General features: G+C 51.5%; 1 protein-coding gene across 3 annotated transcripts in view; it reads right to left on the bottom strand.

Annotated features, from left to right (window-relative positions):
• The window catches only part of TRIM62 (tripartite motif containing 62), a 58,857-nt gene that overhangs the window by 17,604 nt on the left and 23,767 nt on the right, over positions 1–17,486 (bottom strand). For 2 of the 3 annotated variants that reach the window (XM_059690304.1, XM_059690303.1), the window contains exon 6: positions 13,224–15,519. In XM_059690304.1, the coding sequence (XP_059546287.1) occupies positions 14,969–15,519 (551 nt within the window). In that variant the 3' untranslated portion in view covers positions 13,224–14,968. Of the gene's footprint in view, positions 1–13,223; positions 15,520–17,486 lie in introns of those variants that run through there. The other variant, XR_009452042.1, reaches the window with a different exon arrangement.

Raw genomic sequence — 17,486 nt, 5'->3', positions numbered from 1 at the left:
AAGGCCTGACCCTAAGTGGGGGCAATTGAGTATTGACACAGCTTTGGAAATTCACACCGAAGATAAAGAGCAAAGAGATGGGTTTTGAGGAGACCCTGCACCCCCACTCTCCTTGCAGGTCTGCAAGGCAATGAGAGTAATGCCAATACCTGGTGGTTGGTTTTGTGAATCGAGGCAGAACTGTTATAACAGGGTTGGCCATAGACATTGCCACATTCAGTGCCAGGGCCCCCATGTTGATGTCTCCTCACACTATCAACCAAGTGAGCCACCCGGCCAGGGAAGAATTGGTGGCTGTAGTATATCCACAGAGTTTGTACAACCATCACCACCATCTAATTCTAGAACATGTTCATCACCTCAAAAAGAAACCCATTGGCGGTCACTCCCCATTTCCTCCTCCCCAGCCCCTGGCAACCACTAATCTATTTTCCAACTCTACAGATTTGCCTATTCTGAACGTTTTATTTTGACTTTTTATACATTCACTTGATCGTCTCCCTGGGTAAGCCTGGTACAATGTGGGTTTTTTCCACACTGCCAAGCAATTCTCTGAAATCAGCTAGGTGTCCTACAATTTCACTCACTTCCGACACTATCTACCTGGAAATAAAGGGTTCAGTCTACAAGACTGCCACCCCTGCCCCACTGCAGAGTCCAGTGCCCCAGTCCAGGCTGTCACCTGTGCTTCTGACTGACGGGCAATCAATCAGGTTCTGACAACCCCTTTCTTGGACTCAACTGATTTGCTAGAGGGGCTCACAGAACCCAGAGACACATTTTACTTACTAGATTCCTAGTTTATTATAAAAGGATGTAACTCAGAACAGCCAGATGGAGGAGATGCATAGGGCAAGGTATGGGGGAAGGGCACGAGCTTCCATGCCCGCTCCTGTGCCACTCTCCCAGCACCTCCATGTGTTCACCTACCCGAACTCTCCGAACCCTGTCTTTTTCGGGTTTTATGGAGGTTTCATTACATAGGCACAAGAGAGTAAGCCACTGGCCACTGGCGTGTGAACTCAATCTCCAGCCCCTCCCCACTCCCCAGAGGTTGAGGGTTGAGTGGGACACAGCAAAAGACACCTTCATCACTCCCACCACTTAGGAAACCACAAGAATTTTAGGAGCTCTGTGCCTAAATGGGGATGGAGAGCGAAGAGATATTTCTTATAAATCACAATGTCATACCTGGACGTCCTGTTTCAGTATCTTGACAGTCCGGGGTCCTGCCCGTGGCTCTGAGGTCATCTACTGAGGCAATGTGTTCTGAGTGAACGAGGTTCTTGCCAAAAGCAGAGGTGTCTCCCATTTCCAGGCTGGGCTAGTCTTTGATACTTTGACAATAAGTAGACTGACCTCTCAGGACACCAAGAGACCCAGAGAGTAGCCAATAGGAGTTACTCTACTGCCCCTTTGTCGTCATCCAAAGCCACGTTTTACATATTACCACGCTGGGCTCAGCCCTCCATCTATGAGGCTGTTTCTGAGACTTCTGTTTCAATGCCCAAGCACATCTGGACCCACTCATGCTTTTTTTTTTTTGTGGGGAGGGGAGGTGGGGAGAGGACAAACACAGGATTTTCTGCTAGAATCAGGCATCTGCTTCCAAAGGTGGCAGGTGGCTGCCGTGAGACCCAGGTGTAACTCCGTTCCTTGTCTGAGGCAGGTGCACTGTGGAGAGCCCTCTGTGGCTTTTAAAGTGACAGCAGCTGGCACAGAGTTTGAACAGATATCTCACTGGATCCTTTCAATTATTTCATGTTCCATTTGCTGTAAGAATGGGAAATCTACTTTTCTGAGAAAGATACACAAAACTTGATGTGCCTTATTTGAGAATAATAAACAGTCATTTCTTTTCAGTTACTTGTTTTTGTTGTTTCCATCTTTTTCTAAAGAGAAAGAAGAAAAAGGATTAAATGTGTGGAGAATAATGGGCTTCAGGCCTGTGCAGGGGAATCCGACCAGAGATCCTGGAGTCCCAGCTGCACTGGCATTTGCCTTCTTTGAGTGCCTCCCTAAGCAATCCACTGACAGGAACCCCTCATGCCATTCTGGCTGCCCCAGAAGTCACTTTCTTGTTGGGCTCTCACAGATCCATCCTGGCCTGGGACCTCACCACAGGGGCATCCTCCTCCCACCAGCTCCCCACAACCTCCAGAAGCTCCTTCTGGCCACTCATTCACTCACTCTGGGAGGTTAACAGATCTGCTACTGCCCACACCAAGTGGCCATCCCCTCTCACCCAAGGGCTGGTGCTCCTCTTCCCCTCCCCAGTCCCCTCTACTCAGCAGCCGGATCCTGTCACTCCCATAATCCCCATTTCTCCAAGAATAAAATGTAAAGTCCTGACTGAGCTACCTCTCTGACTCCCTCTCTCCTCCCTAACTCACTCACTACCCCTGGCAGCACAACCTCTCTACCTCTCAAACCCTCCATACAAGGTACTCGTGCTGTGTTGGGAAGCATGAGACTTCATTGGAAAGTTTGTAAGGAGGACAGTCTGATAAAAGGGAAGTGTGTGGAAGGCCGCCGGCCCTGTTTATTGGAATTCCAACTTAGGGGAGACTTACGGGAGTGTCAAAGGTGGCACCCCTAATTATTCCTTGACCTTTTCAAACAAGTCTGTGTATGTGCAGACCCCTGGGTGTTTACTGGAATCCTTATGCTTAATCCCTGGGTGCCCTCGCCTAGAGGACAATGTAAATATGAGTCTTCCCAAGATTACTCTCTCTACTGATTGTATCTAAAGATAAACTTCATCTCAAACTGTAGTAAAAGCCTAGCAAGGCAGGCAATCAGGGCTGCCTGGTTGCTATAGCCAGGCTGTCCCTTAGCCTTCTCTTTCACAGCAAATGTTGTGCACTGCCCCGGGAGTCATGTGCAATCGCACTGGTCTTGCTGAGGGAAATGTTGAAAATCCACTCATCCGTCGCTCAGGGTCTGCTGGCCAGCCTTGCCACTGCTGGGCCTGTATATACTGTCCCGTCTCTTTGGAATGATTGTCCCAGGTTACCTGTGGGGCTCACTCACTTCCTTCAGGTTCTCCGCAAATGTTTTCTTTAGGTGAGGTGTTCTCTGACCACCCTTTAGAAAATGGCACTTCCCAGTCTCTCTTCTCCTTTAACTGTTTTTTTCTTCCCAGCAAAGTTTTGCTATTGTCCCCTGTGAGGCTTTTCCTCTTTTTTTAAAAAAATATATTTTATTGATTTTTTACAGAGAGGAAGGGAGAGAGATAGAGAGTTAGAAACATCGATGAGAGAGAAACATCGATCAGCTGCCTCCTGCACATCTCCCACTGGGGATGTGCCTGCAACCCAGGTACATGCCCTTGACCAGAATCGAACCTGGGACCTTTCAGTCCACAGGCCGACACTCTATCCACTGAGCCAAACCGGTTTTGGCAAGGCTTTTCCTCTTTAAAACTGTAACTGTCGCACTGCCATCCCAGCATTCCTTAGTCCCCTTAGTACCCTTAATCCTCCCCCCATATAGCACCATCTGACATACATTTTATTTAGGATTAAGCTCTTAAGGGCAGATATTTGTTTTGTTCTGTGCCCCCAGTGCCTAGATACAGATGTTCACTGCCCTACATACAGATGTCCAATAAATAACTGCTGAATGCATCTTTCAGGTCTCAGCTGGGCTATCTCTCCCTTTTCTCTTGGTTAAGTACTTACTGATTCTCTGAACTTGCATAGCATTCTGCACTTACCCACATTAAAGAGCTGCTGATGACAATGCATTATAATTTTTCTCTCTACTTGCCTTCCTGCAAATCTATTCATTCCAAAAAGACAGGCGTTTCTCCTACTTGCCAGGGCCATCTGGAGCCTAGGTGTCTTAAGTAAGCTAGCCTTGGAAGGTGTGTGTCTGCAGCCTAGATCCTCTGGAGGGCAGACCAGGACTGGAAGGGGCTGTGGTCCCTGCAGGCCACCTTAGCCTTGCGCCTGGGAGGAGCGCAGGTCCACAGACTAGTGAGCCTTAGGTGGGGAGGCACTGCCGATGTTTCAACAGCTCTTTCTGCTCCTCACTCAGCTGGGTTGACCTTGGCCTAGGAATACCAGTCAATTACAGGATGCAGAGTTAAATCTGAATTTATACAAACGACGAGTAGTTTTTTAGTAAACGTATGTCCCCTGCAATATTTGGGATATTCTTATACTAAACCACTGTTGTTTACCTGAAATTCAACTTTAACGGGACGTCCTGCATTCCATTTGCTAAATCTGGCAACCCGACCAACCCTGCAAGTCCCTGCCTCTCTCGAGCTTCGTTTTCCCCATCTGTGGCCTGGGAATGTTTCTTGGGACTTGCCTCGGGGACGCCTCGGGCGCAGCAACCCCCACCCCCCAGGGGGTCGTCCCTCTGCTCCCAAGAGTCATGTGCAACCGCGCTGGTCTTGCTGAGGGAATATGAGCGAGCGCCCCTTCCTCCAAGAGCTCAGTTTCCTCATTTCAGCATTCGAGGACGTCAGGGGTAGAAACGATACTCTGCACTGCTTCCCAGAACCTCGATCTCGGGACTTCCAGCTGCCGGAGACTCCCTCAGACCTCGCGGCGGCGGATTTCCGGTAGCGTGACGTCACTTCCGCGTCCAGTGGCTCCTGGGTTTCGAGTCACAAGCTCTCGCGCCCTCTGCCGGCCGGGAGGAGGCTAGGCTTTTACCAAACAGCGGAAAAGCGGAATCCCTTGGTTCAAAGACAGAGACGCAGCTCCCAGCCTCCATCAGTGGAAAACCGAACCTTCGCCGAGGGCGGGACTCCCACGGGAAGAGGGTCAGCCCACGACGCGAGTGGCGTGGGAAGGGGCGGCCTGGCCTCCGCCCGGCTAGAAAGGACCAAAGTAACACCGGAAGTCGGCTCCTTGGCCACCAGCTACTTCCGCTCCCACTTCACACAGCGGGACACTAAAACAGAAATGGAACTTCTGTCCTTCAGTGGCTTACCTGAGCCCCTCACTGGGGTGGTCACCCGTGGCTGCTGACCCGAGACCACTGGTGGCGTGTCTTCCATAAGATGCAGCTGACGACCAGCAGAGTGGACGAGGAGAGAAGGGCTGGGATGACGATCGCTGGAGTCTGCAAGCCACCACGTCTGGCAAAGGGACAGAGGCGGCAGGGCAGGGGTAGAGGACTGCGTCCCTGGGGCAGGCTGTGCCCTGTCCTCAGTAGCCATGACTCACACACATCAGGGTCCCAGTTCTGGAGGGGGCATGATGTAGGGCAAGCATATAGCTTGGAGGCAAAGATTGAGCGACCTGGGCAAGTGGCCAATAGTCCCCTCCCCCTTCTATCCCCTCCCCAGCGTTTGGCACTTAGAGGGTGCTTAATACATAGGAGAGAAGCGACATTAGTAACATCAGGTGTTTCACAGGCCTTGTCTTATCCAACCTGGCAAGCTGTCCCTGCTGTTACCATTTATCAGACGGAGAAGCTGAAGTACAGAGGCTGGTTTGGCTGAGGTTAAAAAGCAAGGGGCAGAGACAGGACTTGAACCCAGGTCTGCATGCTGCCAGGCCTCATGCTATCCACCTGCTTCCCAACAAGCAGGTCCTGAACACCCACTGCGGGTCTGGCATGTGGCCCAGCCCAGTAAGACAACACCTGGCACATGATAGTCCCTCAGTAAGTTCTAGCTGTCATGAGGTATTACAATTAATTTGATACATTTGGTCCACACAGCAACTCTGCAAGAGAAAATATTATTCCTATTTTTCAGATGAGAAGACTGAGGCTAATGAGGTGACGTGTCTTGCCTAAGATCATTTGGCTGATAAGTGCAAGGCCAAGATTCAAACCCTGGCTAACTCTCTTTTCCCCACATCAGCTAAGGTGCTTAGGTAGCAGAGAAATCCAATACTACTGCCTCGGTTTATTCAGCTGCAGAATGGGAAGGTGTCCTTGGTAAAGGAATAAACAGAGGGACCTGTAAGGACTGTCCAATGGAAAGGAGGCCAGTCTTGTCTGGGCGTGGGGGGGGGGGCGGGGAGGGCGGGGCAGAGAACAGAGCTTGGACCAGTGAGGACACAAGGGGACCCATGTAAAGGAAGAACTCCCGCGGGGGGGAGGTTGGGGGTTAATGGGGGGGATGAGGACACATTTGTAATACCTTAACTAATAATAAAAAAATAAAAATAAAAAATAAATAAAAAGGAAGAACTCCCAACCCTTATATTCCAGTATGGGCTGGGCTCCTGCCACCAGACGTTTACCCAGGGATATGGTAGGAGACTGCAAGAATCAAATTCTGAGGGTCCTGCTGCTGCTGGGAACAATAGGGGGCTTTGCGTCTTGTTCAGCAGAACCACCAGCTTGCAGTGCCTGTTCTCTCCGAAGAAGGGGAGGGAGGCTGAGTACTCCAGCTCTGAAACAGCCCCCGTGCTCCTAGGAGAATTCACGGCTCCTCACTTCTGCCCTCTTGTCCCTTTTTCCATCCTTCATCCCACCCCATGTGTCAGACTCACCAGCCTCTCAGCCTTCTCTCTGGATTCCCTGCCTCCAGCTTTGCCCTGCCCTATACTAATATGGCCATACCCCATTCCCCGCTTAAAACCTTTGTCATGGCTCCCTGTTGCTCTCAGATGGCCCTGCTTTTCTCTTCAGCATCAGCACTCTGCCCCTCTGCCTCACATTCAACCCTCAGCCACATGACCTCATCTCCAGCCTCCTGTCCCTTGCACATGCTGTTCCCTCCTCCAGAAACACTTTGCCCAACTCTTACTCACCCTGTGGGTCTCAGATTCAGCGGTACCTTCTCCAGATGGCCCCTCTTCTCTGAGTTTGTGTGACTCCCCTCTTGTCCTAACCTAGCCCATAGCATATGTGCATGCACATGACTGCCTGGGTACTGCGGACTCCTTGATAGAGACCTGGGGTGCATCTGTCATTGCTTATGTGAGTAAGTGATTTGGTGGGTAAGTGATTCAATGAGAGAGTGGAGAGCACAGTGGGGCAGGCTTAGAGGAGCCCTCCTCCCCAAAGGTAATGTCACCTTTCCTTCCTATGGGACTTGCCCAAAATCAACACTTCTCTGGACTGAGCTGGGACAGGGTGGACCGAGGCTGAGCTGAACAAACACAGCCTTCCCCACTTGACAGCCCTACCCCTCTCAGTTCTGGGCTCTTGAATGCAGCTCAAGGGCTGTTTCTGATTCGCCAGCTTCTGTCTTTGAAAACTAGCCAGTGCTGCTCTGCCATGAACTTGCTATGTGACCTGGAGAATTTGCCTCCCTTCTCTGACCTCAGTTTCTTCAACTGTAGAAAAGGAATAATGATCCCTCCACACATCACAGCGTGGTATGGGGGTGGGTGGATAAGGAGTGTGGGTTTGGGAGTCACAGCCCTGGGCTCAAATGTGAGCTCAACCACTTAATTGGAAAATTGTCTTAACTTTCCAGACTTAGTGTTCTCATCTGGAAAATGGGGATGAAGTGGTACCACCTCTCAGACCTTGTGAGGGTTAAATGAGACGACAGCTAATAATTATAATTATGTTAATAAGGCCTCAAACAAGGCCTGGTGCCGCTTAATTCAACAAATCATAAGGTGTGCGGGGACTTCGAGAGAAAAGAGAGCATTTGAAAACATTTTGGCTTCAAATTGGGCTATAGGATTCCGGAGCTGGGAAGGTGCCTTAGGAACCACGTGGTATTGAGACCCCCGGCACCCCCGAGTGGAGAAGGGTCTTGTCCAAGATGACACTTAAATCCACACTATTTGACTAGTAAATTCCTGGGGCAGAGACGGCTTAGACTGGGAAGCTGGGTATTTGCTTTTGGAGCCAGAAAAGTTTCAAGTGGCTCAGCCCCCTCCCTGCCACTCCTGGCTCCTACCTGCCCAGTTCCTTCCCCAGGGATCAGTATGAGGGCAAGCTGGCTGAAGAGCTGGCTGAAGTACAGGGGCAAGTGGCACTCTCCACCCCCCAACTGGAGTCATAGCCCTCTCCTGCCTCACAGGCGAGACCACCTAAGCTCCCCACACCTCTCCCATTCTGGGCCAGGGTTCTGGAAAGTGGCAGAAGAAAGGGGCAGGAGTCTACTTACTGCACCGGTGGGCAGCAGTGGAGAAGTTGCAGGGGGGCTGCGTGCCTCTCAGTGGGGTGTTGGGGCCGCAGCTCAAGGGGGTCAAGGCAGCAGGTGCTCAAGGCCTTCCCGGGGTGTTCTCTTTCTGAAAGGGAGGGGCACAGCGAGGTCACAGCCTGGAGCAACAGGTTTCAGCCAACTGCTGCCGCAGGCTCTCCATTCAGAATGGGGGTCAGGACAGGCAGGCTGCTAGGGAGCCCTGAGGCCAAAGTACCTTATCATTCTAAATTGCTAAGAGGACATTTAACAACATGGGAAAATGCTCACAAGGTGTTAGTGTCAAGACAACAAGGAGAACAAAAAGCTGGCCCGGAACAATAGCAGTGTCCTGATTTTTGTAAGTAAACAGACTCACATGGAAAAAAGGCTGTAAATCTTACCACCAAAGCACCAGCAGTGGTTCTCTGAACAGGGGCTAATGGGTAGTTTATATTTTGTGTCTTGACTATATTCTCCAAAGTTTCTACAGTGAAGGAAATAAATTTACTTAGGAAATCAAATAAATTTACTTAGGAAATCAAAACAGTTTAAATGAACAAGCATTTTTTTTTTTTTTGAAATCCTCATCGGAGGCTGTTTTTATTGATTTTTAGAGAGAAAGGGAGAGGCAGAGAGAAAGAAACATCCATCATCTGCCTCCTATATGTGTCCTGCCCAGGGATTGAACCCACAACCTTTTGGTGCATGGGATGATGCTCCAACTAACTGAACCACCTGGCCAGGGCTGAATGAACAAGCCTAAATCCCTACCAATGGAATTGTTAGTCAGAAGGCTTGTGCATTTAAACAGATCATAAACAGGAAGTTCTGTTTATGTTTGTGCAGAGCAGACATGCCCAGAAGGACTTCTGGGACCCGGGTGAGGGACTCTCAGCTTGACAGTCTTACATTTATTTGAAATTTTAAAAAATAATGAGCATATGTTATAATTTTAAGAAGGCAACCATTCAGACAACTTTGCTAAGCTTTGCTGACTCCCTGGTTCGCCCTGTGCAGAATCTGGCTGGGGTGGTCAGTGGGCTCACCCTGGGGCTCAGCATCCATCCCAGCATCTTTAGGGAAGAGCTGTCTCTGGTCTCTAAGACCCCCCACCCCACCCCAACTTGGAGATTGGTGGTTTCATAATGCCAGCGTTGACACCAGTTAGTAACCATTTTCTGAGGCTCTTTCTGCATCCAGCGGGCAGAGCCGGGGGCATGATCCCTGCCTCAAGAGTCTTGCGGTCTAGTGGCTGAATTCTGCTGGACCAGAACCCCTGAGACAGCTTCACCTTGAGTGGGATGTGAAGTATGAGTATGATTTTGACAGAAGAAAAAGGAGAGCAAGGGCATTCTAGGAGGGGGTGGGAGTGGCAGTGAGTATTACAAAAGCAGGGGTATTGCCCTAACCGGTTTGGCTCAGTGGATAGAGCATTGGCCTGTGGACTGAAGGGTCCAGGGTTCGATTCCGGCCAGGGGCATGTGCCTTGGTTGCGGGCACATCCCCAGTGGGAGGTGTGCAGGAGGCAGCTGACTGATGTTTCTAACTCTCTATCCCTCTCTCTTCCTCTCTGTAAAAAATCAATAAAATATATTTTTAGAAAAAAACACCAAAAAAAACCCCAAACAAAAGCAGGGGTACTAAGGACCAAAATATGCTTAACACTCTTCGCTTGGGATCTGAATATTCTAACACTAGAGGTCCGGTGCATGAATTCGTGCATGGGTGGGGCCCCTCTGGGTGGCCTGTGGGGATTGGGCTGAAACCCCACAGTCCAATGCCACCTGCAGCTCCTACATTCCACTCCGCTCATCCCAGCCCCACTGCACCTGCCATGGGCTTGGACCCCATCAGTCCCAAGTGGGAGAGGCTCACCAGCTGTGGGCCCTGTGTCTAGTGCCCTCTTGAGGGGAGTGGCCTGCAGGATCGGGCTGAAATCGACTCTCTGACATCCTCGAGGGGTCCCAGATTGCGAGAGGGCACAGGCCAGGCCCAAGGATCTCCCCAGTGCACAATTGGGCCAGGGAGGGACTGTGGGAGGGCTCCAGGGCATGTCTGGCCCATCTTTCTCAGTCCCGATCCACCAGACTCTAGCAGCAAGCTAACCTACCGTCTGCCCCTTGGTGGTCAGTGCACATCAAAGTGCCTTAGCATATCATTAGCATATTATGCTTCGATTGGTTGAACAGTCGACTGGTCACCAGACAACCAGACACTTAGCATATTAGGCTTTTATTATACAGGATGATATGCAGTCTTTTTTTTTTTTTGCTATCCTTTATTGAAGGGCCCCCAGCCAAACCAGAAAGAAGACGGGTCCTCCATTCACAGCAGGAGGCTGAGAAGGGGAGGGGAATGACTCATGATCCCACCACACCTCCCTGCAAACAGAAACCACCACAGCAGACAGACAACTTGCCTCACTCTAGGTTCTCTCCCCATTACCCCCACTTGTAAAGAAAGTCAAACACTGGTTACACAGCACCCCAGCCCCACCCCACCCATAGCAGCGTTGGTGGGACTCCTATCAGCAAGGGGCGGCCCCCAGGCAGCTTCCCGTGCTCTTCCTTCACTTTGATTTGCTCCTGGCATCTCCGTGCCCTCTTCCTTCCTTCAGCCTCCGGCCCATCACCTGGTCATCTAGCAGCTACTCGAACCTTCTCTCTCTTCTCTAGGGCTTCCCTGCCCCAAGGCTTCTGGGGAAGCAGCGTCTCAGGCATCCTCTCTCCTCCCAGCAAGGGGCCCACCAGGCCCCCTCTGCCCAGGTCATGGACTCACAGCTGCCCCACTCTCCTTGAGGTCAGGGGCAGAGCACTGCCGTCTCATTCGTGGGGGAGTAGTGTATGGGGGGTAGCGGGGCCCTGGGGGCCATTGAGCTGGGTATGATTGGAGCTGCTGGGGATAATAGTTGTGCTTTTTAGGCTGGAAGTGGCTGAGGTTCAGGCTGTGCAGCACCCCTCCCCAGGATTGGCCCCCTCCATCCAGGGAGATATGCAGTCTTTTCTGCCTCCACAGGAAGCCCTTGGTAACAGAAAGGCTGTGTTGTGTTGTCATAGGCCTGTGTTGGGTGTTGGTGAGGGGGAGTGAGGGCTGAAGGCTGGGCCAAGAGTAGGATTGGATAGGCATGGTACCCAGGGCCGCCGTCATTTCTAGTTGGGCCTGTGCCCACAGTAACAGCTGCTGTAGGGTTGCTGTGTGGAGTCAGAAGTCCCCTCTCCCTTCCTGTCCCCCCGTAACCTTTCCCCAGCTGCTTGGTGTGGTGCCTGAAATCCCACCGCTAGTCACTCTTTGGGAGTGGTCCCTGTTATAAGTGTTCATAGGCCAGAGAGGGGGTGGCATCTCTAACCATAAGCCCTTAGGCCTTCATCTAATTCCTAGGGTGAGTGGGGAGCATTTTGCAATAGTAAGAAATAGAAGAAAACTTGAAATTTTGGTAAGGCTTTTCTGTATCCAGGGTAAAAACCCCATAAAATTTCATCCAGGTAAAAGGAAACACAAAAATGAGCACATTTTGCTGTTTCTGCTCTGCTTTGCATAATTCCCTCTTCCATTCTGTGGTTCAGGATTTCCAGGGAACTAGGGAGAATCCTGGGTGTCTCCGTAAGGAGAAATAGCCATGCCTTGGTGCGCAATGATGATTCAGCACCTTGGCCAGCGCCCTATCCCCTCCGCTTCCCCCCTTCCCCCTCCAGCCCCCTGCATTTAAGCCTGTGACATGTCCTTTCAACTAACATCCTAGGGGCCGTGACCAGAGCTCGGACCCAGACAGGGGGGAGTGCTGCCCAGCTGTGAGCAGTCAGCCTCCCGGGATGGCCTCTCTGGCAGGAGGGAAGGCGGGCCCCCAAAAGACTTTATCTCTGTTGTTTTCTGTTCCTGCTGCCACCCCAGAGAGAAGGATCCAGAGTTAATGGCCTTGTTAGGTGCTGAGCAGGCCAAACCCTGAGACTAACATTAGACTTACAGAATCCTGAACCATCAGAGCCAGGACCTTGGCTATCAATTAACTAGATCCCTAGCCCCTCCCCCAAAAGAGATGGGGAAACAGGCCCAGGAGAGAAAGGACCCGCTAAGCTTCACATAGTGCCTTCACAAGTCCGCCCCTGACCTGGAAACACATGAGGCTTGGCTCCCAATTGAGGCTTAACTCGCAACTGCACAATCCACAATGGTGTGGAGCCTGGATGAAGCTCCCACTTCGAATCCAGGGGGATGACAGTTCTGGGGGCTGCTTCCTGTCACTGACGCAGTCCTCATAGTTGAGGTGTCCGGGGAGGTCCAGGAAGAGTCTGGCTTTAGCTTTGGATGGACCTGGGTCTGGTTTCCAGCTCTGCTGAATATTGTCTGTGGGTCCCCTGGGAAGACATGTTTCTCCACTCAGACACTGAGATAATGATACCAACTTCACGGGCTTGTCTTAAAAACTACGAGGCTGCTGCACTGCACCACATGCAGGGCTCTGCCTGACTCCTGGCCAGGCTGCTTCCCCATCAGTCAGAGGTAGAGTGCATCTGCTTCTACACAGCAGACCTGGGGGCCTTCCTGGCCTAGGTGGTCCCACACTCCACATAAGGCACAAGCAGGAAATAGATGTCTTAGGGTCAGAGCCAATCCAGAGGTTCAGGAAACTCACATGGTTCCAGGCACTGGCTCTGGAGTGAGGCAGGGCCTCCCTAAGGCATTCCATTTTGCAGCTTACTGATACATCATGTGAGATTGGGTTATTACCCCCATTTTCCATGTGAGGAAACTGAGACCAGAGACATTACATCATCTCTTTAAAGTCACACTGTGATGGAGCCTGTATTCAAGCCCAGGTCTGTGGGATTCCAGAGACCAGGTTCTTGCCACTGTGTCATGAGCTCCGCTCTGCAACCAACGCTACCACCACCCTCTTCCCAGGCAGACTGCCACTCTTCCCTGACTAGTAAGTGTGATGTGAGTAGTGGCTTCAGAACTTGGTTCTAACCCATGCTCCATCATGTACCCATGTGGGACAAGGAACTGCAGGCGATGCCCTCTATCTTAACCTCACTTTTCCACTCCTGTAAAATGGGCATAATTCTAGCTACCCAGTAGAGTGCTTTCTGTATTCTAATGTCTGTAGACTGCCTGAGACACAAGAGGTTAGGCCTTTTTGTTTGTCAAAATGAAAGAAATTGACCACTGGTATCCTGTAACTTTAATTTAGTACAAATTCACCATAACTCACAAAATGGGCAACATTTTAAATAAAAATACTGCTGGGGGTGGCCCAGATTCCGGTAGATGAAGGGGTTGGGTGAGACTGAGGATTCCTCGTGCCCATGGGAGGCCCCAGTGGGCAGCAGTTGTGAGGTGAGAGCCCCCCAAGTTCAGCTCGTCTGGCTCCTTTGGGATGGGTGTGGTCAGAGACTCCAAGTTCAGAATCTAGGCCCCAGGCCCAGAAAGAAAAGTCAAGGCTGGGGACACATTTCAGCCTGGTCCGGCAGGCCCCTCTGCTGGGCTCCTGCCCCTGGGCAGGGACTCCACATGGAGCAGGAGACCTGCTGCTTCAAAGCCAAGGTCTGGACGCACACTCATGGCAAAAACCATGGATGGGCTTATTCAGCATCCATCCAAACGTCCTTCTAATGGGCCTTTTTGTATGGCTGAGGCTAGAAAGAAAACTACATTCCCCAGACTCCCTTGCAGCCAAGGTTTTGGATCTGGTTTCTAATTCCCCAAACAGAAGCCCTCACGGAGACTTGGATTTGGGAGCTGAATTGAGTGGGAGAAGGCAGGCCTCAGGACATCCATTTGCTGGGAAGCGTAGCAGAGGGAGCACAATTCTGCAGTGAGCGGCGTCCGGAAGCAGTGGTTTCCTCCACATGGGAGCAGCGTTCCTGGTCAGGAGAAACACGGTGAATCTGGCAGCTGGGAGCTGTTCCTGGAAACTAAGCCAAGTGTCTGCTCCTTCAGCCCCTCCACTGGTTTTGTAAAGCCATCAGGGACCTGGTAATAAATCCTGTCTAGTTAAACAAGTGACAGCAGCTCTTGTTTTCTACATCAGGATCTTAATAGCAAGCCTGATGAGAGGTCCCAGCCAGCAGGCTGTTCCAGTACTCAGGTCCTGATGAAAACAGCTGCTCCCTGCCCTCACCTGTCACAGAGGTCAGGCTGGACCCTTATCCAAGCCTCATCATCAGGGATGTTTGTCCTGCAGCTGTCTTTAGGCTACTGGGCTCTGCATCTGCCTCGGGGTGTACCATCACCCTGCCTTTAGCCCTCTGGCAGGAAGGTGGTGGCACCGTGACTGCAACATGGGCTCAGCTATTGGCTGCCGTCCACAGGCCACAGCACTGTCCTTACCTGCAGAGAAGTTGGAAAAGCAAGAACCATAACGCTCTTAGTCCAGAGGAGGAAGGAGAGTGGTTTTGAGGCCACGCTAGGTCCAGCTACTGCCTGTGTCCACTGTGGGCTGGGGTCATGGGTAAAATAGCCCATCACTAGCTTGGTCAGGGACAGTCTTAGGCCTGGGAGCCCAAGAGGGTTCTGGGTATCTTCCGAGCTGCCAACTGCTGGCAAACACTCTGACATGTCCTGAGGTGAGGGCATGCAGGCAGGAGGGAGGTATAGGGAGACAGCCCCCTGACCCTGAGAGGATGGGGATGAGGGTTGGGCAGGGGCTGCCCTGAGGAGAAGCCAGGTCACACTCCTGGACCGAAGATGCATCTTCATCAAGGTCAGAGCTAAAGAACATCAATGCTGGAAGAGGGTTTAGGAATCATGGAGCACAACCTCCATTTTACCGACAAGGAGAGGGAGGCCGAAGGGTAGACCAGCCACCTGAGATCTCAGGCTGGCCAGCGCAGGAGTCCAGGCCTCCTGTCTCCTGGGCAGGCTCCTGCTGATGGCCAGGGCCCTGGCGCCTTCGTGTCCTTCGCGGCATCAGATGCGGACGGTGTTGATCCGCAGGGGCTGCACATTCTTGCCATTGGCGTGGCTCTGCCCGGGGCTGAAGTAGGAGCAGAGCTTGCCCGGGAACTTCTCGCGGAAGGTGTAGAGCCAGGACATGTCGTCCGCGTTGTAGAAGATGAGCAGGCCTTGGTCGTAGTCCAGGAAGACGCCCACCTTGTCCAGCTTGTCTCGGACGTTGAGCCGTGTCCAGGGCTCCGTGCAGGCGCTGTACTGGTTGCCGTCGTGCATGACGATGCAGTAGAAGCCGCGGCTGGGCTGGATCTGGATGCTGCCCTTGCGGCTCGCTGCCTCGTGCGCCAGCCCGATCACCCACTGGGTCTTCTCGGCCACCACCACCTCCCAGTAGTGGACGCCGCCGCTGAAGGCCTCGGAGCCCAGCACCGACACCTCCACGTCAAAGCGCTTGGGCGAGTCTTGCAGCGGTTGTGGATGCAGGTTGCCATAGGCCACGATGGTGCAGTCGTCGGACAGAATCAGGCGCTGGTGGGCGGTGCCCGGGTCCAGGGTCAGCGCGGCTGGCACTGCAGGGGATGGAGGAGGGAGACATGAGTGGAGAGCAGACTATGGGCCCATTCTGTGGTACCTCCCTGAGGGTCAGATTCTGATTGGTCCCCAGGAGGCTGTGTGATGTGAATACAAGCCTCCCTGGACCTCAGCTTCCTCTTCTGTAAAATGGGAGGGCAAAGGCCGAGGTCCTCCCAGATGTCAACTTGGCTCAGGGGAGCATGAGCTATGCTGCTGGTTCAGGGCAGATGCCTGGGGCCATATAGTAGGCACTCCACAAAAGTTTGTTGAATAAACCAGAATGAGGCCCAGAATTAGAGAATTTCAGAGCTGGAAGGGAGCTTAAAAGATTATCCCAGGGCTGGATAGTCCCGTAGGGGGTGATTTGGAAATTTGTGGGAGGTGTTTGGGTTGTCTCAAAGATGGGATTCAGGGATGTTACATGCCCTGAATAGAAAGCACAGGGCAGCCCCAGGCCACCCCACCAATAATTTTCAAATGTTCCACCAGGAAATGCTTTTTATACAGTTTTAATATATTGAGTATTTTGGAATACAACTACCATGCAAACTGAGGAAAGACTGAGTGTGTTTTGTTTAAAATTTCACTGAGGCCCAGCCAGTGTGGCTCAGTGGTTGAGCATCAACCTATGAACCAGATCATGGTTTGATTCCCAGGCAGAACACATGCCCAGGTTGTGGACTCGAGGCAGGCAGGAGGCAGCAGATCAATGATTCTCTCTCATCATTGATGTTTCTAGCTCTCCCTCTCCCTTCCTCTCTGAAATCAATAAAAATATATACTTTAAAAAAATCTTCACTGAGAATTGTTCACATTTTTTGAAACTATATCTTTAAGAACAAGGCCACTGACTGATATAACCTACCTGTTCCGGCTGCATTTGAGGCAGAATGGTATTTTACCTGACTACTTCATTATGTCTTCTAGTGTGGTTGTGAGTGAACATTTACATAGTGACATACACAACATTTTATTACAGATAATTTCCTTTTGCTTTTCCTTTATATTATACACTAGTGGCCCGGTGCACAAAATTCGTGTGTGTGGGGGGTGGTTCCCTCAGCCCAGCCTGCTCCCTCTCCAATCAGGGAGCCCTTGAGGGATGTCCAACTGCTGGTTTAGGACCGATCCCAGTGGCATCCCTCTTGCAACCTGGGACCGCTGGCTCCTAACTGCTAACCTGCCTGCAGGCCTGATCACCCCTAACTGCCTCTGCCTGCCTGCCTGATCACCCCTAACTGCCTCTGCCTGCCTGCCTGATCACCCCTAACTGCCTCTGCCTGCCTGCCTGATCGCCCCTAACTGCCTCTGCCTTGGCACCCACCACCATGGCTTTGTCTGGAAGGAAGCCGGACATTTGGAAGATGGTCAGTCGACCCAGTCTAATTAGCATATTACCCTTTTATTAGTATAGATTATAGTCAGTGTGTATATACGTATGTATATGTATATATATTTTATATATTATATATGCTTAAAATTATTAAAAGGTCATTCTGTCTTTGAGACATTACAAATTATTTGTTATGAGAAGTAGATAATGGGTCTGATAAAGCTGAAAACCACTGATTCTAGGCCCACCCTCCCATTTGACAGATGGGGAAACTGAAACCCAGAGAAGAGACATGACTAGTCTCAGGTGATTCAGCAAAGCCAGGACTAACCTAGGCCATGTACAATCCAGCCCCAGCCCTCTCTTCCAGTCTACCTCTCAGCAGCTGCTCCGCATCCCACTCAGGCCCAAGGCCTTCACTCAGACTGTGTCCTCCCCCACCTCCTCTCTGCTTGTAATCACCCCCCGCCCCCCCAAAGCTCAATTCCATGGCTGATCCCCTGGGAAACCTTCCTGGTTACCTAGCAGGTGTGCTCACTCTTTCCTCTGAGATTCTCTAACTTTGGGCCCTCTCCCAATATATTTTGTACCCACATCTTCCAGGGCAAGGACAGGGTGCGATCCAGCTAG

The sequence above is a fragment of the Myotis daubentonii genome, chromosome 3 (genome assembly GCF_963259705.1).
Source record: "Myotis daubentonii chromosome 3, mMyoDau2.1, whole genome shotgun sequence".
Lineage (NCBI taxonomy): Eukaryota > Metazoa > Chordata > Mammalia > Chiroptera > Vespertilionidae > Myotis > Myotis daubentonii.
Note: the sequence above shows the minus strand (reverse complement) of the source record. Positions and strands in the feature narration are given on the sequence as shown.